At 42.9% G+C, this 21,446-nt stretch overlaps 1 protein-coding gene across 1 annotated transcript; it reads left to right on the top strand.

The window, feature by feature from the left end:
• Nucleotides 1-1,109: 1,109 nt before the first annotated feature.
• On the top strand, nt 1,110-21,051 carry LOC310866280 (cone cGMP-specific 3',5'-cyclic phosphodiesterase subunit alpha'-like; the record flags this gene model as incomplete). Its single annotated transcript, XM_083775853.1, has 23 exons — nt 1,110-1,343; nt 2,422-2,655; nt 3,349-3,501; nt 4,123-4,212; nt 4,921-5,061; nt 5,715-5,789; nt 6,498-6,565; nt 7,631-7,697; nt 8,157-8,204; nt 9,079-9,228; nt 10,145-10,288; nt 11,417-11,482; nt 11,895-12,041; nt 12,362-12,469; nt 13,604-13,713; nt 14,043-14,130; nt 15,184-15,284; nt 16,143-16,250; nt 17,545-17,608; nt 19,399-19,473; nt 19,711-19,794; nt 20,157-20,304; nt 21,014-21,051. 23 exons carry the CDS (start codon nt 1,110-1,112, stop codon nt 21,049-21,051), a joined length of 2,541 nt encoding a protein of 846 aa, XP_083631979.1.
• Nucleotides 21,052-21,446: the final 395 nt, after the last annotated feature.

Raw genomic sequence — 21,446 nt, 5'->3', positions numbered from 1 at the left:
CTGCAAACACTTAGGTATACATAGGTAGGTGGGTAGGTAGGTAGACTAGTACTATGTAGACCTTTAGTGATCCTGCGAGTGGAATTCAGTTGTCATAGCACAGTGGTTATAGTTGGATAAGATGTTGTCCATGCTGTATTGATGTTGGAAAAAAAATAACAATTCTCTAATGCATAGACTTCTTGTAAATTAAGTAATGCAGATGTTTAACAATAACATCGGCCTCTTTACTATTCTGTCGCATGCTGGTCACATTTCTCATTGCAGCTCAGAGTTACAAACAGATGCTGTGTACTCCTCGTAACAATGTCGTCCTGCGCCCGAACTTAGCGTCACACGACCGTCTCTGTACTACTCTGTCCCATGCAGGTCACATTTCTCATCTTCATACAAAGCCTCTCAGACTCAATAAGGCAGTTAAAGGCAGCATTTATCATGCAGACAGCCTCTCCTGAGTCCTGCCCCTCTTTGAAGGGATTTATATTTATGGTATTATCCTTATCCTCCTTAAATGTGCACCGAAATTCATACGTAAGTCCATGAAGCCGCACAAATTGACGCCACTGTCAGCATACAGCAGAGACATTATTCATGATTATTGCATATTTCATGTGTATGCTCTGCTTCAGGGGACCTCCCCATGCACGTGCGTTCAGCGCGCTCCTCTTGACCTCTTACAAGCCCGGGTCAGAGGTGCCATAACTCATGCATGTCATCATTACCGGTGAGGGGATTGTCGCCGAAATGACAAGTTGGGCTGGATGGATTTACAAGTTAAGAAAGCTCAGGTGGGTTTATGACTCTTGCGTGTTACGTCAGAGTCGTCATAACGCCAGGGGATCCCCTTACTCTGTAAGCCACTATACCTTCTGTTGGCCCGAGGGAGTGAAAGGAGCCTGGAGCCACAGCTTGCGTACGTCGCTCAGAAGAAGATACGGAGGTGGAGGGATGCCTCGATAAGTGTCTCCTCTTCTCGCAACACGTCTTTGTGGATTTAGACCGCCGCCGCTCCTCTGCGCATTCTCTCCTCCTTGACACAGCACGGCTGGCACGGGATATACATACAGTACATATCGTCCATTCATACAACCCCTCAGCCTCAGGCAGAGATGGCGGATAAGGACACCTGCGAGAAGTTCTTGGACAACAACCCGCAGTTCGCCAAGGAGTACTTCGACAAGAAGGTGAAGGCGGACGTGATCACCGCCGCCTTCAACAACCAGGTGCAGCTGAAGGACCCGACCTCCTACAAGGATGCCACCAGCATCCAGGAGGCCCAGTTCATCTTCGAGCTGGTCAAGGAGATGCAGACCACGGACCCCTTCGAGAAGCAGCTGCACAAGGTCAGTGGTGGGAAGGAGGAACTAAGTATGTTTGCTTAAGTACCGTACTTATAGTAAGTACGATTTTGAGGTATTTGTATCTTTACTTGATTATGTCAAATTGTCAGTACTTTTGCTTGTACTCCACTGCATTTCAGAGGCAAATATTGTATTTTACTCCACTGAAAGCTTTGACAACTTTAGTTACTATAGCTACTTTGTACATAGTACATTACATACATGATACATATACAGCCCTGTATACATTTTGGCCGTTTGAAAATAGCCGATCTACAAGCTCACAATGCGTCGTACGACGCATTGTGGGCTAGATTTGGAGACTTCAAATTGTACATTCTGCACAATGAGCACTTTTACTTACTTACTTACTTTAAGTTTGTACTTTTACTCGAGTGCATTTTTTTTACTCGTAACAGAGTACTTCTATATTGCAGTATTGATACTGTGGTGGTCGATATGGTGATAAATATCGTGGAAATATCCTAAGTAAAAACATTTGAGTATGGCCTGGGCCGGCGGAGCGGTCCAGGCACCTATAGGCACACTGACAGTGTGTGTCGCGGGTTTGAGTCCTGATCCCGACGAACTTTGCTGTGTGTCTTCCCCCGCCATCTCTCTCCCCCTTTCCTGTCAAACTACTGTAATCTATCAATAAACCCCCTCCCCCAAAAAATACCATTTAGACCTGATGTCAACATTTTAAAAATGTCTTGCAAATCCTGAGAGTTTTCTGAAAAACCTATGTTTCTATGTCAGTCGTTCTCATACATTTTCATGTCAAGGACCCCCAAGATTATATTTAATTGGCCCCTGACCCCCATCTGAAAATATGTAGTTCCAGGGACCCGCCAGAAGCAAAGATTTGAGTTAAAAACGTTGAAACGTTGAAAGAATATACAGTATATTCAAAGATTTTCAAAAACAGCAGACCTACAAGCTCGTAGCTTGTAGATCTGCTATTTTTCAATAGCTAAAGTGTAACATAAAGCCTAAAGTTTTTTTTTTTAAACAAACAAAAAACAACAACATTTGAGTCTTTTTTCTTCCACTGCACGCCACAACAACAAACGAACAACAGGTCCTGCAGAGGATCTGTTTACTGGTGCAGGCTGACCGTCTCAGCTACTGGGCGTGCCGCTCCCGCAACGGCAGCCCGGAGCTGAACAACGTGCTCTTCGACGTGACGCCGACCTCGGCCTACGACAAGTGTCTGGTGAACCCCGGCGTGGAGATCGTCTTCCCCACCGACATGGGCATCGTCGGGTGGTCGGCGCACTCCAAGAAAGCGCAGAACATCGCCGACGTCAAGAAGGTAGGGTGAGGCCTGGGGCCGTGGCTCAGCGGTCCAGGCACCTTGGCCGCTATAGCCCAAGTCTGGCAGTGTGCCGCGGGTTCGACTCCCGATCCCGACGGCCTTTTACTGCATGTCACCCCCCCCCATCTTTCTCCCCATTTCCTGTCAGCATACTGTCTGTCCCTCCATAAAAAATAAAATAAAGGCCAAAGCCAAAAACAAAACCATTTTAAGGAGGTAGGGTGAGCCTTGAGGGAGCGAGGGAAGCATGAGGTCAGTCCGTTGCTCTCCCCAGGTTGGCAGAGGGAGTGTACTGTGTAGCTCCCAGGATTACATTAGATAATTGACACTGGGTGGAAAAAATGGGTTGCAAAAATCGTGGGATAAAAATGATACAAAAAAACAACAACATTCGGTATGTGTGTCACAAGTTAATATATTGAGACGGGCTTAGACCAGATTCTACAAATGTCTTCTAATTTTCTGAATATACAGTACCTACTGGTATGTTTTTATGTCAGTGGTGCTAAATCTTTGTCATGTCAAGGACCCCAGAATGATAATGTACAGTATTTGGCCCGTTGACCCGCATCTGAAAATAATTTGTTTCAGGGACCCCCCCAGAAGCAAATGTTTGCCTTAAAATATATACATTCAAAGATTTGTGTGTGTGTGTGTGTGTGTGTGTGTGCTTTGTCCTGACCATTCCAGGACAAACACTTCAGTGACTTTGTGGACAAGCAGACCAAGTACACGACTAAGTGCATGCTCACCGCGCCCATCATGAATGACAAGGAGCCCATGGGCGTGGTCATGGCACTCAACAAGCAGGGCGCTAACGAGTTCTCAAAGAGCGACCAGGAGGTTGGTATACATATTTATTTAGGCATTTAGCAGACGCTCTATTTAATCCAGAGCGACTTACATTAAGCAAGAACAAAACATGGCGATACATCATATACATAAGGTTTCTATACCCTGTTGTGTCTAACGCCCGGGATTCGAACTCGGGTCTCCCATGTGAAAGTCCAATATCTTAACCACTACTAGACGGGCGGCGGTGGCTCAGGGGTAGAGTGCCTGGATGGTAACCGTCCGTAAGGTTGCCAGTTCGAACCCGGGCTCCCCCAGAGTTACTGTCGAAGTGTCCTTGAGCAAGACACTGAACCCCTAATTGCTCCCGATGTGCTAGTTGGTGCCTTGCATGGTTTCCGCTGCCATCGGTGTATGAATGTGTGTGTGAATAGGTGAATGGGTGAATGTAATGCACAATCTCTGTAAAGCGCCTTGGATAAAGGCGCTATATAAATGCACCATTTACCATTTACTAGACCAAAGGGATATCCTTATGGACCGGAGGAGATATTAGACTTTTGAAGCCATGAGGCTCTGAGCCACTATCTTGTCGTGTCATTCTTTGCTACTGAAAGTGAAAATAGGAAATTAAACCAACGTGATTTTATTTCTCTCCTAAACCTGTTGCAGCTCTTCAACAAATATTTGAACTTTGCCGCTGTGATCATCCTCCAGGCCAACACTGCGTACATGTGGGACGTGGAGTCCCGAAGGAGCCAGGTAAAGCACCTAAAATATCTATCATACATGTGGTACGTGGAGTCTCGAAGGAGCCAGGTAAAGCACCTAAAATATCTATCATACATGTGGTACGTGGAGTCTCGAAGGAGCCAGGTAAAGCACAGTACACAACATGCACAGTAGCATTACCCACTTCACCCTTATATACATTTCGGCCATTTGAAAATAGCCGATCTACAGGCTCACATTTTTGTGAGCTTGTACATCGGCTTAATGTAAGCTTAATGTGAGCTTGTAGATTGGCTATTTTCAAAAGACGTTTTAACATTTGAAACAAGACATTCAGTGCTTTCTACTGCTCGTACTTATAAAGTACATGTTGATACAGATACTTTTGTACTTAAAGGTATATTCAGTGATTTCACTTAATTCAAATATCACTAATTTTTTTGTTTTGTTGTGATAATCCTCTCTACTATAGAGTGTGCTGACCATATAAGGAGTTCCTCCCTGTCCCCAGTTGACCCCTGGGGGTCAAAAAACCTTAGGTTTCGTTTTTGGCTCTCTATCCTGATTGGATGAAAGGCTTAGGTCCCAGCCAAAAACGAAACCTAAGGTTTTTTGAGTGAAATCACTGAATATACCTTTAAGTAAATGTTGAATTCCGGACTTTGCCTTGTAACAGAGTTGCAGTATTGATACTTTTAGTACTTTTCATGTGAGTCCTTTGTCCCCCTTTGGCCGTAGGTGATGCTGTGGTCGGCCAGCAAGGTGTTTGAGGAGCTGACTGACATCGAGAGGCAGTTTCACAAAGCTCTGTACACTGTCAGAATATACCTGAAGTGTGAACGTTACTCTGTGGGACTCCTGGACATGACCAAAGACAAGGTATGTCCACAAACATTCACTTCCGCCTAGTGAATGTTTGTTTTTTTGTGCATAAATCAGTGCTATTGAACGCCCTACCTTTACGTCAGTGTGTTGTTTCGAAAATATTGAACCAATGAAAAGTAGTAAAAAGTGCTTGGGACAAAACCTCTTAACTCCACTGCACCCTCAAACTGTCTGAAACAGTAAAACAGCTAACTCCACCAGCTCTCCTCCCTCACAAGTAATTGACAATATATAAAGTCACAACAGCAACTTTGATGAAGCAGTATTGCTTCGTTTTCAAAATATACGGTTTTCTTCATTTCCTGAAAATAAATATATAGATAGATAGATTTTGTTGTGGTTTCTTCATAATAATATAATAATAATCACGTTAACTTAACCGCTATCAATCCGACGTCCCTATTTTGAGCATGTCACTCATTATAGGCAAACATTTTCAAAACGATTGCAAGAAATGTGCCAGAATTCCTCCCGAATTTAAATAAATGTCAATAGCCGTTCTGCAAGCAACACATTGCATCACTAATCGATGTATTGTGAGCCTGTAGATCCACTATTTTTGGCATTCGGCGTACAACGAGTATTTTTTTGTGGTTAATAATAATATTGCAAATGAAATGACGAGTCTCTCTCCTTTTGTTTGATAGGAATTCTATGATGAATGGGCGATCAAACTAGGAGACCAGGAACCCTACAAGGGACCCAAGACACCTGATGGCAGAGTAAGAACACAGTTACAATGACATCACTACTCTGTGTGACATCATAGTCTGTTACAATGACATCACTACACTCTGTGACATCATAGTCTGTTACAATGACATTACTACTCTGTGTGACATCATAGTCTGTTACAATGACATCACTACTCTGTGTGACATCATAGTCTGTTACAATGACATCACTACACTCTGTGACATCATAGTCTGTTACAATGACATTACTACTCTGTGACATCATAGTCTGTTACAATGACATCACTACACTGTGACATCATAGTCTGTTACAATGACATCACTACTCTGTGTGACATCAGAGCCTGTTACAATGACATCACTACTCTGTGTGACATCAGAGCCTGTTACAATGACATCACTATTTTCAAAATATTTGTATCCATTTGAAAACTTGAAATATGGAACATTCTGCACAATCACTACTTTTACTTTTGGTACATTTTGATTCCAATACTTTTGTAGTTTTACTCAAGTACATGTTGAATTCCAAAGAGTAGTTCTACATTGCAGTATTGATACTTTTACTTAAGTAAAAAATGTGAGTACCTTTTTTCCACCACTGTCTGCCACAATCTTCCGATGCCACGGGATGCGATCGATCCTTTCACAAGGATTCACAAATCACACACACACATTCTGATGATTAAACAAATGCATAATAATCATCAAATGTTTTTGTATCTTTTTTTTTAGGAAATCAATTTCTACAAAATCATTGATTACCTTCTGGAAACGGAAAAGGAGGAGATCAAGGTCATCCCGTGAGTAGCATAACATACTGTATTGTATATGAACAGTGTTTTGATTTGATTTAGATTTTATTTTATTTAGCCCAATATAAAAACAATACACGTAGAATACAAAAAAGGAAAGTTCTAGGAGGAGGCAAGAAGTCCAGAGGGATTATATGAGGCCTCAACCTGTGTACAACAAAACATGAAACACACCCCAGCATCTCTATATTCTGTGTACAACAAAACATGAAACACTTACGCCCCAGCATCCCTATATTCTGGGGGGAACATTCACCAAAAAGAGCCGATCTACAAGCTCACAACGCGTCACAACCAAAAAGAGCCGATCTACAAGCTCACAACGCGAACGCGTCACAACCAAACATAGCCGATCTACAAGCTCACATGATGTGACTAAAATAATTGGAATTTTATTCAAAAGACTGAGTAAAATAAATCAAAATTTGTTGTGAAAACTAACACTGGTCATACAGGCAGCATTGGGTTGGTTACACATGTACATTCCGGGAATCTGTCTGTGCATCTGCATTTGTGCCTCTACGGTTTGTTGCCAAATATTGAGCTGGCGGACATCATAGTACTGTCTGGCACCATAGGGCGTCACTGTCCCGCCCCCTTTCATGACGACGCCAGGCCCAGGAAATACTTCCCCATGCATATTTCCCTCATAGCGTGGTACCGAGCTTGTAGATCTTGTGGCGCAAATCTTTTCTTCTGGAGGGTCCCTGGAACAACATATTTTCAGATGGTGAAAATATGTTGGGGGTCCTTGACATGAAAAAGGTAGAGCACCACTGACTAGAAACATGAGGTTTTTCAGATAACTGTTTTAGAAGATTGTTCTTTTTTAGAATCGGCCTCAATCCTAAATGGGTTAATGAACAGATCTACATCTATGAAGGACATTTTCTGAAGTACTGTACTTCAGTAATATGTTGAGGTGTTTTGTACTTTACTTGAGTATTTACACTTTCCAATACATCTCAGAATATTGTGCTTTTACAAAAAAGCGAGTACTTTTTTTCCCCACCACTGATGTTTCTTTCTTCATGATCTGGTCCGTTTCCACAGAGCCCCTCCTGCTGACCACTGGGCCCTGGTCAGTGGACTGCCCACATACGTGGCCGAGCAAGGATTTGTAAGTTGACCTCTTGTCCAACAACACATTTCATTCCAGTAGTAATCCTGGTCTCTATACTGCCTCCCCCTGGCCAGTCGGGGCGCCTGATGGAGGGGGGGAAAGGAACTGGTTGGAATAACGTTCCAAAAAAGGAAATGTTCCTTCCACGCGCTATAGGTCCAACCGGGCAAACTCCCAACCCCCCCCTTGTCAGGTGAAAAGAAGCGGCTTGGACTCTTCATGTATTGAAGGAATCATGAGGTCAGTCCGTTGCTCTCCCCAGGTTGGCAGAGGGAGTGTATATAGTGTCTAGGATTACATTAGACAATTGACACTGGGTGAAAAAAACAAAAATGGGTTACAAAAATCGTGGGATAAAGAAATTATAATAATAATTAAGTACACTACACATTTCATTCAAAACGTATCCTCCAATGATCCCAGACTGTCTTGAACCTCATGTCTCCTTGATCCCAGATCTGCAACATGATGAACGCCCCAGCAGACGAGTACTTCACATTCCAGGTGAGATCACTTTCACCCATTTTCCTTTTGTTTTGGGCGCCGCCGCCATCCCCTTCTACATCCAGCTTTTGGTTACCGTCCACAAACTTCAAACATTAAATTCCCATTGACAATGAATGGAGAATTTTCAGTGGTGGAAAGAAACAAAGTAATTTTACTTAAGTACTGTACTTAAGTACAATTTTGAGGTATTTGTACTTTACTTGAGTATTTCCAATTTCCAATACTTTTACTTCTACTCCATTACATTTTTACAATCGATCACGTGAACAGTTTCCTGTTGCTATATCAGTGGTTAATTATCAAACCTTTTCATGTTATAATTATATATTTGGACCACCGTCTCAAAGTATTGTGTTCCAGGGACCCCCCCAGAAGCAATGATCTGAGTTAAAAATTCTGCTTTAATATATATATTCATTCAAAGCTTTGTGCAGATTTTCAAGATTTTTCATTAATTGCAGATCTAAAAGTGACGCACTATGAGCTTGCATAATTATCTGCTATTTTTTAATAGCTAAAATGTCACGAATGCTTTTATTCCCGTCTGGATGTTTGATTGAATGTGCCTTTCAGAAAGATAATGGATGTTTGATTGAATGTGCCTTTCAGAAAGATAGTTTGATTAAATTATCTGTATTTGGCCACGGACCCCCGTCTGAAAATATGTTGTTCCAGGGACCCCCCAAAAGCAAAGATTTGAGTTAAAAATGGTCGCTCTGAAAGAATATATATTCAAAGATTTGTGCCACATTGTCACGATCTACAAGCTCATAGCGAGGCACTCAGTGCCGTGTTAACATGTGGATGTTTGGTTTAAATGTGCCTCTCAGAAAGATAACGTGTGGATGTTTGGTTTAAATGTGCCTCTCAGAAAGAAGCCGTGGACGAGACGGGCTGGAAGATAAAGAACGTCCTCTCTCTGCCCATTGTCAACAAGAAAGAGGAGATAGTGGGCATCGCCACCTTCTTCAACAGGAAGGACGGCAAGCCGTTTGACGAGCCGGACGAGCAAGTTACAGAAGTATGAATCGATTTTGACCGTTTCTTTATCAAAGTTTCTCTTGTTAATATTTTCAAGTCACATATGAGTCAAATAAAGATAACATACAAAAAAAAATATTTTCCCGAAAGAGCCACAACCCTGATGGGTCGTACCATTAATTTAAATAAAAGGCACATACAAATATACATATTCAAATATATAAGGGATTGATTTTGACAGCACATTTTGATTTAGTTTTAGTCACATTTAGGTGATCTGAAGTCTTTCACTGTTAGTCGACTAAATATCATACGATTTTAATCGTGTAAATTGTATTTTGGCAGGCCTTGGCGTCCTAATGGCTAGACATGCTGAAAATAGTCAATCTACAATGCGTTGTGCTGCATCGCACTGTGAGCTTGTAGATCTGCTATTTTCAGCATGCAACCAAGCATAAAATGACATGTCTTTTAGCTGTACTGGGTCTCTTATCCACTAGTCCCTCCCTAACATTTTTGTCAATATATTTAGTCTTAGTTTTAGTCATCATAGCTTAGTTTTTATTTAGTTTTTCTCAGTGAGAAAGGTTGGTCGACGAACATTTTTCATCTTAGTTTCAGTCGACGAAACCAAGCCAGTGTTAGACAATATGATTGCAGTAGTATACACAAGATTTGTGTTTCTAACAAAACGGTTATATTGGAATTTAAATATTGGCAGGTAACTTGTGTGTCAGAGCTAAATAGCTGCTATTTTTTTCAAAAGCCAAAGTATAAAATAATGGTTAAAATTGGTTAAAAGCTAAGGTGAAACGGATGTGTTCCCGGTCTTAATATTGGTTAAAGTTGGTGTTTCTGCGATGGATTGTGTCCTGGTATTACTTGTAGGCCCTCACCCAGTTCCTGGGCTGGTCCACGCTGAACTGTGATGGATTGTGTCCTGGTATTACTTGTAGGCCCTCACCCAGTTCCTGGGCTGGTCCACGCTGAACTGTGACACGTACGACAAGCTGAACAGGACGGAGTGGGCCATGGACATCGCCCAGGAGCAGCTCAACTACCAGAACAAAGCCACCCCACAACACGTCCAGTCCATCCTGGTAAGTCCTGACCAGTGTTTTTGTTTCGGCAGCAAATTTAGATTTTAGTTTAGTCATAGTCTTTGGAATAAAACTTACTTTAGTCACATTTTAGTCACCTGGAATGTTTTAGTGTTAGTCTAGTTTTAGTCGACTAAATGTCATAAGATTTTAGTCGACTAAATCTACAGTAGATTTAGTTGACAAAAATGTATTTTGGCATTGATGGTGTCGTAATGGCTGATTTTACACTTGCTGAAAATAGCCGATATACAAGTTCACAACGCGTCGCAGCACGACGCGTTGTGTGCTTGTAGATCTGCTATTTTCAGCATAACATGGCTTGTCTTACTTATACTGGATCTTTTGTCCACTAGTCCCTTCCTAACATTTTAGTCTAGTTTTTATTTGTTGACGAAATTGTCAATATATTTAGTCTAAGTTTTAGTCAACGTAGCTTAGTTTTCATGTAGTTTCCATTTAGTTTTCGTCAGTGAAAAATAATAGTCGACGGACATTTTTCGACATAGTATTAGTTGACGAAATCAACACTGGTCCTGAGACTCCTGACCTGCCACCGCCCGGCACTGAAAAAGAAGAAGAGTAAGCCTTGCCGAGCCATGAGGCCCATGATGAGGCTCCATGAGGCCCATGATGAGGCTCCATGAGGCCCATGATGAGGCTCCATGAGGCCCATGATGAGGCTCCTGTTTCTGTAGCTTGAGGCAGCTTGATGTACAAGTACACCCCTTTGAACATGATGCTAGTATGTCGCAGGGACTCCCCCCCCCCCCCCCCCCCCCCCAACCCTTGATGCTGAGTGTCGAGCAGGGAGGCATAATTTGGATCACATTTTTAAAGTCTTTGGTATGACCCGACCGGCCGGGGGTCGAACCCCCGACCTCCCAGTCTCAGGGCGGACACTTGATCGTTGAACTAGCTGTGGTTTTCAGGTCAAGACTCGACTTTTTCCCTCTAATCAAGTAGTGAAAACATTTTTTCTTCTAATTTACTTCTTAATTATATTTTTTATGTCTTTATATATATTTTTTTATTTTTTTCCCTTTTTTGTTAAATTTAAAAATACATATTTTGAAATGTGTTCATGATGTGTTATTAGATTATTTTACTTTCTTTGTATTCATGCAGAACACTGAGGAGAAGATGGGCAGTGCACCAGAGGACTGTGACCAAAAAGAAATGTACAAACTCTTGGTAAGAACATGGTGAAACGATAATGCTTTTAGGATAACATCATGGTCGACTCTACCTACAGTACAGTATATTGTTTATGGGTGATATGTAGAGCTTTGGTAGTCTGGTATGAAGACGGTAGCTATTTCTTTATTATTATTTAGCCCTACTAGACTCCAGAAAATTACATCTGGCCACAAAAGATCACGGGATGGTTGCCACTTGTTTGAATGCCCTCGCCCCCTGTCAAAAATAGCTGAATTCGTTAAAACGGAAGAAAGCAGCAAATGAAAAAAATGTAACACTCATATTTTACTTTCTCTAATAACCTAAAACGTGAACCTTGGTTGAAAAAACCCCAAAGTTGTCTGTAGTTGAGTCAAGCTAAGATATAACCAACCATCTCTCTCTCTCTCTCTCTCTCCCCCCCCAGAGGGCCAAGATCCCTGACGCCAAGAAGAGTAACCTGCTGGAGTTCCACTTCAGTGACCTGCCCTTGTCCGAGATTGACCTCATCCAGATGGGAATCCGCTGCTACTTTGAGATGGGAGTGGTGGAGAAGTTCAAAGTCCCAGCAGAGGTACAGGGTGTGTGTGTGTGTGTGTGTGTGTGTGTGTGTGTGTGTGTGTGTGTGTGTGTGTGTGTGTGTGTGTGTGTGTGTGTGTGTGTGTGTGTGTGTGTGTGTGTGTGTGTGTGTGTGTGTGTGTGTGTGTGTGTGTGTGTGTGTGTGTGTGTGTGTGTGTGTGTGTGTGTGTGTGTGTGTGTGTGTGTGTGTGTGTGTGTGTGTGTGTGTGTGTGTGTGTGTGTGTGTGTGTGTGTGTGTGTGTGTGTGTGTGTGTGAGAGCATTGCGAGTACTTCTTCCACTAGTGATTATGATGACGTGGTTTTCTTCTCCTCAGATCCTGACCCGGTGGATGTACACGGTGCGTCGGGGCTATCGTGACATCACCTACCACAACTGGAGGCACGGCTTCAACGTGGGCCAGACCATGTTCACTCTGCTCATGGTGAGTCACTTCAATGTGGACCAGACCATGTTCACTCTGCTCATGGTGAGTCACTGCTTCAATGTGGGCCAGACCATGTTCACTCTGCTCATGGTGAGTCACTGCTTCAATGTGGGCCAGACCATGTTCACTCTGCTCATGGTGAGTCACTGCTTCAACGTGGGCCAGACCATGTTCACTCTGCTCATGGTGAGTCACTGCTTCAATGTGGGCCAGACCATGTTCACTCTGCTCATGGTGAGTCACTGCTTCAATGTGGGCCAGACCATGTTCACTCTGCTCATGGTGAGTCACTGCTTCAACGTGGGCCAGACCATGTTCACTCTGCTCATGTTGAGTCACGTAGCGTTGATTATCTCCATTTATTTCACGGCTTGGTTGAATGCTTGATTATGATTGGTGAGTCAGTCGCCGAATTCAGCAGTGAGTTATTTATTGATAACAGACTGCTCCGCTCTATCTATAACGGACCACGCTGTCTAATCAAAGGCTCGGAGCACCTGGCTGTGGCCGCTGCACTGCTTGGACTTTATGCTGTACCCAACATGACAGCCATGTGAATTGTGAACTAACACACAATGTCATCTAACTAAACAACATGCTTTCAAGAATGTTTTTGAAAACATTTGAAGTGAGAAATAGACGACACAGTACCCGAAAATGTATTCCATTTGATCAACGCTCACTTCCTTGTTTCCGAGGCGACTCGTTTGCGCTCTTGCTGCGGGGCCAACTTGCAATACTTTCATTTCCAGCATAAGCAAGGAAATACTTTGGTTTGTTGTCATTTTTGGGTCAATTTAGTAATTTGTGTATTAAGTAGACGTGTAATGGGGAAGTGGGATAATGTATGGCTGGGTGGTCATTGTTGATAGATTAATCACCCTGTCGGTGATTTATCTATCGACAATAACCACCCAGCCATACATTATCCCTTACCTATCTTCAATGTGGGCCAGACCATGTTCACACTGCTCACGGTGGGTCACATCTCTGTCGGCTGTCCACAAACTGTTAACTTTTCAGGATTAAAATTAAAAAGCAGTTCAACAAAAGCACGGGTCAATACAAAAACTGCTACGAGGATAAAACCAGAAGACTTGTTTACATCCGGGTCTCTCTGTCTTCCCACAGACAGGTAAACTGAAGAAGTACTACTCTGACCTGGACATGTTTGCCATGGTCTCTGCAGGATTCTGCCACGATATCGACCACAGAGGAACCAACAATCTCTACCAGACAAAGTACGAGCATGCATTTTTTTAAATCATAAAAATAAATGAAAAAAGTCATTAAAAAAACACGTAGGCTATCACGAGGGCAGTATGTGTCCCCCGAAAAAAAGGTTAACCTTGTTTTCGATGAATCTAACATGGTTAAAAAGTTTGAAGTTACATGGGTTTGTATAGGTAGTCGACGAAAAAGGTAGTCGACGAACATTTTTCGTCTTAGTTTTAGTCGACGAAATCAACACTGCTCTGGCCAAACTGTTAGAATGTTGATGCTTGTTGTCTTGCAGGAGTCTGTCACCTCTGGCCAAACTGTTAGAATGTTGATGCTTGTTGTCTTGCAGGAGTCTGTCACCTCTGGCCAAACTGCACAGCTCTTCCATCATGGAGAGACACCACCTAGAGTACAGCAAGACACTCATGTCAGACGAGGTGGGTTTCATTTAAGGCCTATTCAATTCATACTCCAGTTTTCGGTGATGAGGTGACCACCGCTATCACCGAAAACTACAACATGGCGTCACTGAGTTGCGGTGAAGAGCTCTCTGTTTTTTGAGTGGTGCAACCACTCCTACAACCAGCAATGTCCGTTTGTATGTGTTGTTCACCTACCGTATGTGTTCATGAGTATGAGCACCAGTATGACTGACTACCAGTAGGGGTGCTGTTGTGCCAACAGAGAGAGAGAGATAGTATTAGTGCTGCACTGTTGCCTGCTAATGAGAGAGAGAGAGAGAGAGAGAGGAGGGGGGGGAGGAGAGAGGGGAGTTGCACCACTCAGTTCACACGGGTGTGATTTTATTAACCACCAACACGCTGGTCACAGAGACTTGCTCCGAATGTGATTGGTCTAGAAGTTTGGTTTTGCAAGCTCCCGACGTAAAAACAAAAAGCAAACTCGCGAAACACAGCAGCGGGAGAACGAGAACAAAGGAATTAAATAATAGTGACAGTGACAGAGATAGACTATAATATAGAATAGGAAAGAAACTGAAAAAGGACCAGAAAGGAATAGAATAGAGGGAGATATAGGCAGTGGACTGAGACACTGAGTAGAGCGAAAGTAGAGGGAAAACAATGAACGAATTTGAGGAATTGTTGGCCATGGAGGTTAGGAGATGTGAGCACAGTGATGGACTATGAAAAGGTGGCCACCTCTTCATCTAAAATATCTGAATATGCCTTTAGACTCCATCGCATGAACTTTGACTTGTGTTTCTAGAACGGTCAAACGAGTGAGAACAACCAAGCATACTCGGCAATACAAGCTTGAAATAAAAAAGAGCTTACCTTTCTGCACTGCTCATTCTGGGTGGATCATTTCTATTTTCCTGAAATGTCATAAAATTATAAAGTTTGTAAACTTTCAAATTTTTCCAAATAATTTTTTTCCCATCATAAAAACATTTTCTTTCAATTTCATTTACCGGTAGACACCATTCAAGTCTATCGCGACACTAACACGGGACTATCGTTGCTCCACAGAATCTGAACATCTTCCAGAATCTTCAGAAGCGCCAGTTTGAGACGGTGCAGCATCTGTTTGAAGTGTGCATTATTGCCACAGATCTGGCACTCTACTTCAAGTAAGAAACTTTTGTGTTTGCCATGCTTATTGTAAGTCGCTCTGGATCAAAGTAGTGGTTCACCCAAAACATTCACACCCCATGAAGCCTTGAATTCATGGGGTGTGATCAATTTTTTTTTTCTTTTAAATAAGTAATTTTTGGGTGAACTCCTTTGAGAGCAGTTATTCTCAATATTTTGAATCCCAGTTTGATACTTTATTTTTCTCTCTGGGAACCTATGCTACACTGTAAAATCCTCAGTGTTCATTGAACTGGTTGCACTCAGTGTTTTTGTACACTCTCAAAATAAATGTATTAATGTTATCCTGTAAAGGTCGTGAGACCGAAACGTCGTTAGCTGAATAAACTGCTGCCATTCAAGTGAAGACGGTGTGCGGGATTTCCTTTTGTCTCATTATTCGCACTGGTTGCCTGCTCCGATGCACCTGTCCCTGTAGGTGTGCGGAAGGACATTTTTTTCTACCATTTTTATTTTATCTAAAAAAGATATTATCACAATACAAACTTGGCATTTATAATATCGATATTGAGGTATTTAGTCAAACATATTTAGATATTGGATTTTTGTGATCCTCATGTGTGCCCAGCCCTAGTTGTTTAGTAGCAGTGGTAGTTCGTGTCAGACAGTCTGATTTATCGGTGGTGAGGTGACCACCGCAACTACAACATGATGTCACGGAGCCGCGGTGAAGAGCAAACCACCGCTCTCTGTTTTTACTCACCACCGCTCCACGTTATTACAGCTCCAGTGGTCAACTCACCACCGGAGCGGTGGTCACCTCGCCACCGAAAATCCAGACTATGAATGGGCCTTAAGACAAACTGCTCTCCCACCCTTTTGGCTTTGTCTTCCAGGAAGAGAACACTGTTCCAGAAGATCGTTGACCAGACGGAGCCGATGACGGACGAGAAGGCGAAGACAGACCACATCGCCAACAACGCAACCAGGAAGGAAATCATCATGTAAATACGTGACTTATTGTTTACTAGATGTTCGCAGACCTTTGACGCGCTCACATCTAGCGTAAAAATTAAAAAAAATCATGCACCTGTAACCCAACATGCCTTGCACTGCGTCAACGTGCGTGTCACGTGACGCAGTGACACACGTCACTGCGTAAGGAAGGAAACACAGGAGTCCAGTTCCTGTTTCTGGGCCGTTTTTTAAAAGGCTGTTTTCTCTGAATCGAGGCGGCGTCCGGGTGATTGAACACAACGCAGACGTTCTGGGATCATTTCTGATGTTATGCCGAGTCGACGTTGAATTAAATATATAATAAATGAAAGGTCGCACACACCAAGAAATAAATGGCAACCGATTTATTTGCTCTATTTCATTGGGACAAACATTTCGGCTAAATGCCTTCTTCAGTGTGTGTGGGACCTTTCATGATGTTAATTTAACCCATTCTGGACGGGAAGTCGGGAACCCCTTTTGGTGTTTTAAGCATTATGTCATACTTTAGCTATTGTAAAATAGCAGATCTTCAAGCTCAAAGCGTGGCACAGAGTGCCGCGCTACGAGCTTGTAGGTCTGCTATTTGCGGTATTTTGCGAAAATGCGGCACTTCCGCATACTCTGCATACAGCAGTCTATGGTGACGTTGACGACTTCCGTAGCCAAGCCGCACCAACTCAAATGTATACATAGAATGTATTAACGGCTGCTAAAGTTATTAATAATTAAAGATATTAACCCATTTAGGCCTGAAAAAAAGTCTTCTAAATCCTGACAGTTTTCTGAAATACCTATGTTTCGATATCAGTGGTGCGCAATATTTCATGTCAAAGACCCAAAATATTTGTGGTGCTCAATATTTCATGTCAAGGACCCCAAAAATTTGATGTAATTGGCCACCGACCCCCATCTGAAAATATGTTGTTCCAGGGACCCGCCAAAAGCAAAGATATGAGTTAAAAACTTTCGCTCTGAAAGAATATATATTCAAAGATTTGCGCCACATTTTCAAGATCTTAAAAAAATAGCTCGTAGCACGGCACTCTGCGGTAGATATGCTATTTTTTAATAGCTATAGAATACGATTTTTGAATAGCTATAGAATAAGATTTGCGCACTCTGTGCGGTAGATCTGCTATTTTTTAATATCTATAGAATAACAATGCTTAAAACACCAAAAAGGGGTTCCCGTCCTGAATGCCTTTGGCAGAACCTCATCTCGATGGCTGGACAGTCATTCACCCCAGTTTGTGTGTTGTGTGTGTGTTGACCTCTGACCTTTCGCTGTGTGCTCCACAGGGCCATGATGATGACTGCCTGTGACTTGTCAGCCATCTGTAAGCCATGGGAGGTCCAGAGCAAGGTGCGTTCAATTTGACCCATTTAGGACTGAGGCCGATTCTAAAATAAAATTCGTCTAAATCCTAAAAGTTTTCTGGAAAAACCTATGTTTCTATGTCAGTGGTGCTCAACCTATTTCATTTCAAGGACACCCCAGAATTATCTATATTTGGCCGCGGACCCCCATCAGATTTTTTTTTCCAGGGACCCCCAGAGAAGCAAAGAAAAACTTTAGTTCTGAAAGAATATATTTAAAGATTGGCGCCGCATTTTCTTATTTCAAACATAGCAGATCTACAAGCTATGAGCTTGTACATCTGCTATTTTCAACAGCTAAAGTATAACATAATGTTTAAAACACCACAAGGGGTTCCCGTCCAGAATGACAAAAGAAAGAAAGTTTGTATGAGTTTGTAGACTGGCTATCTATGGCCATTTTTGAATAATTTCCAGAAACTTTACAAATTAAATTGTTGGGATGTATCAAACATTATCCAACCAATCATCAGACAGTATACATTTCCCAACAGGAAATGCATGTATTTAATTCAGCCAATCAGCCCAATCTGGGAACCCATTCGGTGATAAATGGATTCCTTTTTTCCTTTTTGTTTGTTTGTTTATTTGTTTATTTATTACCCTAATGATCTATCATATTTATAATTAAATAAATAAATATGAAATGAATTGAAATGAAAGATATTTCATAAGCCTGCAGGAGAAAACTTTCGCACACCTAGAAATCAGGCGTATGCACAGGTGCGTAGGCCAGTGGACATCAATGAAAGCAATAGAATACACCCGCACACTGTATTTGCTCAGTACATGAGTATTTTCTTATTTAATGAAGCAACGTTTCGGTCCCTCCGGACCTTCCTCAGGCTTTAAGCCTAAACGTTAAATCCTCAATCTGCAATTTCTTCAACACTAGACCTGTACGTGCCCGTCGCAGTTGGCCACCGGCCTACTTGGGAACGATGCAACTTGGGAAGTGGGAACCTAATGATATACATTGCCATAGCACCCGTTTTAACTGTCAGCCGGTGTCCCACATGGAGATCTGTGTATGTGTGTTTGTGTGTGTGTGTGTGTGTGTGTGTGTGTGTGTGACTGTGTGTGTGTGTGGACTGCAAACTGAAAAGTGTACTTGGCAATCATCAACCCGGCCCACTCGCAGAGCATGATTGGTTGAGCCTCAATTTGCTGAGGCAGAGGCTGGAAATTGCACAGGTGAAAGGAGTTGGCCTCATTAGGTCCACTGGCAGAGCCTGGCCCAGGTGAAAGGAGTTGGCCTCATTAGGCCCACTGGCAGAGCCTGACCAGAGACTTTTGTGGTGGTTCTGGAGAACCGTGGGTCTGGCCGACTCGAAAACTGGCACTGCACTCCCTGTGGGGGTGTGGAACGCGTGTGTCGAATGTGAAGTTGGTGGGTCAAACGGTTCTCGAGTTACGTGCATTACAACTGTACACACACACGCGCACGCAGAGACGTGGCACATTTATAGCAGGATGGTTAGCTGTATGGCTAGCCAAAACATCATAATTTGACATGTTGTAGCGAGTGGAAACAAGTGCCAGTCTATGCCCAACTACAGTGTTATACCTGCGACCTATTGTGTGTGCGTTTACTGGTGTGCGTGTCATGTTCTGTTCCATGCTTGGTTTGAGTCAGTTCAGTTCATGTTCAGTTGTGAGATTTCACAAAAGATTCAGCTGTGAGATTTCATTTTGCTTTTAATCCATGAGTACAATACATTATTGTCACTCATATAGTACATATGACTGGTCTGGTCTGGTCTGGTCTGGTTCTAGGTGGCTCTGATGGTGGCAGCAGAGTTTTGGGAGCAGGGGGATCTGGAGAGGACTGTTCTGGAACAGCAACCCATTGTAAGAGCATTTCTTTCATCTTGGACAGTAGATATTGTGTCTGCATTATCATGTTCTTTTGTTGTTCATTATATTGCACTTTATTTAAAAAAAATATTTTTTCCCGTATATGTTTTGATCATGTTGTACTCTACTGAAAAATGGTCTGCCTTGAATAAATAAAAGTCAATAAAACATTGTCCATTCCTCATAACCTTTTTTAAAGCAACAATGTCATCCTGCTCTCTCTCTCCGTAGCCAATGATGGACAGAAACCACTCCGAAGAGCTACCCAAGATGCAGTGTGGCTTCATTGATTTCGTCTGCTCCTTTGTGTACAAGGTACTAAGGAGCCACTTGAACCTTTTAAGAGAGGTCCGTTCGTTTAACTCTAAAGGAGGACAAAGTGTTCTGCCCCCTCGCTCTTTTTGCTGTCCAACGTGTCGCTCAAACAGTCTTCATCAATCCATTCCTAATGGATAGATTGAACGAAGTGTTGAACAGTAATAAAAAAGAAAGGGTAGCTGAGATCCAGGGCGTGGACTTTATTCTCTTTTAATGTTGATCTGCCATTTGTACAGCATCTCTAGTACCATCTCTGTGCTTTCCGTTCAATTTCCCAGTGAAATATCTCATGCAATCGCTCTCCTTCTCCCCCCCGCTCCCCACCCTCGTTCTTTGCGTGTGTGCGTGTGCGAGTGCAGGAGTTTTCTAGGTTCCACAAGGAGATTCTGCCCATGTTTGACGGGTTGAATAACAACAGAAAAGAGTGGAGGGCGCTGGCGGATGTTCACGAGGCCAAGGTGAAGGCCGTCGAGGATGCGAAGAAGGGTGGAGGTGGAGGAGATGGAGGTACGTGCCGGAACCATAGTTATATATGATCTAGAGAACGGACAGCGCCGCCCCCATTGTTCATTTCAATGGAAGTTGCTCAGTGGCGTCGATTTGACCACCACCTGGTGGTCAATGTGCTCACGAGCACGCCATGTTAAACCCCAGCTGCTCGGAACTCGTGCTAAATGCACAGGCAAAAGAATGCATGCTTGCAGTTCCAGCTATGGCCAGTAGATTTGGCGGCTTCAACGTTTCCCAGCCACTCTGGGGGGCTTGGCCAGAACGGTGTAGATCCTTGCAGCCAGACGGTCTGCTGACGTGTAAATTGAGTGGACGGCTGTAGCTGAGTGGCTAGACTAAAACTAAATTGTGTGTTATTCAAAAGACTAAAGACTAAATCAGAATCTTCTGTCAAAATTAACACTGTTACGACCAAGACTAAAGCCCTAACCACACCAAAGGGTCACCATGCAACTCCTTGGGTCCAAACGGTTGCAAGGAGTTAACGCTAAAACCGTCTCGACCCTTTGGTGTGGTTTGGGCCATTGAATTCCATGCGTTGAATCACTATGGTCAACGTGGGTCAACGTGCAACAAGACATATCACACCGCAGGGACAACGCTAAAACAGTCTTGACTCTTTGGTGTGGTTAGGGCTTAAGACCACAGGTTCTGAATCAATCAATCTCTCTCTCTCTCCCTCTCCCTCTCTCTCTCTGTCTCATAGAAGATGGAGGGAAGTCGAAGACGTGCGTTGTCTGCTAGGACCACCCCGGCCAGATCGAGGCACATGAATGAAATGGATGCTTGCAGTAGTGAGGCAGGATGTGTGAGAGATGTGTAGCGTATATGTGAATATGAGAGACCCGAGATTGAACACAAAGACCCCCTGAAGTGGTTACTGTAGGTTTTGTAATAATAATAATAATCAAGTTTTGTAATAATAATCAAAATCTACAAAGTAACTAGTAACTAAGGTTTTCGAATAATTATAGTGGAGTGAAAGGTGCAGTATTTGCAAGTAAAACACAACAAATACCTCAAAATACGTGAGTAGATGTACTTAGTGACTTTACGCCACCGCCTGGGAGTGTGGAATGTGTGATGCATCCTCTCCACAGCCTGGCGGAGAGAATGCCAACATGCAAAATCCTAATTTT

This window comes from Protomyctophum parallelum (assembly GCF_964188405.1).
Source record: "Protomyctophum parallelum genome assembly, chromosome: 10".
Taxonomy (NCBI): Eukaryota; Metazoa; Chordata; class Actinopteri; order Myctophiformes; family Myctophidae; genus Protomyctophum; species Protomyctophum parallelum.
The sequence above is the reverse complement of the archived record's forward strand: the minus strand, read 5'-3'. Positions and strand labels throughout refer to the sequence as shown.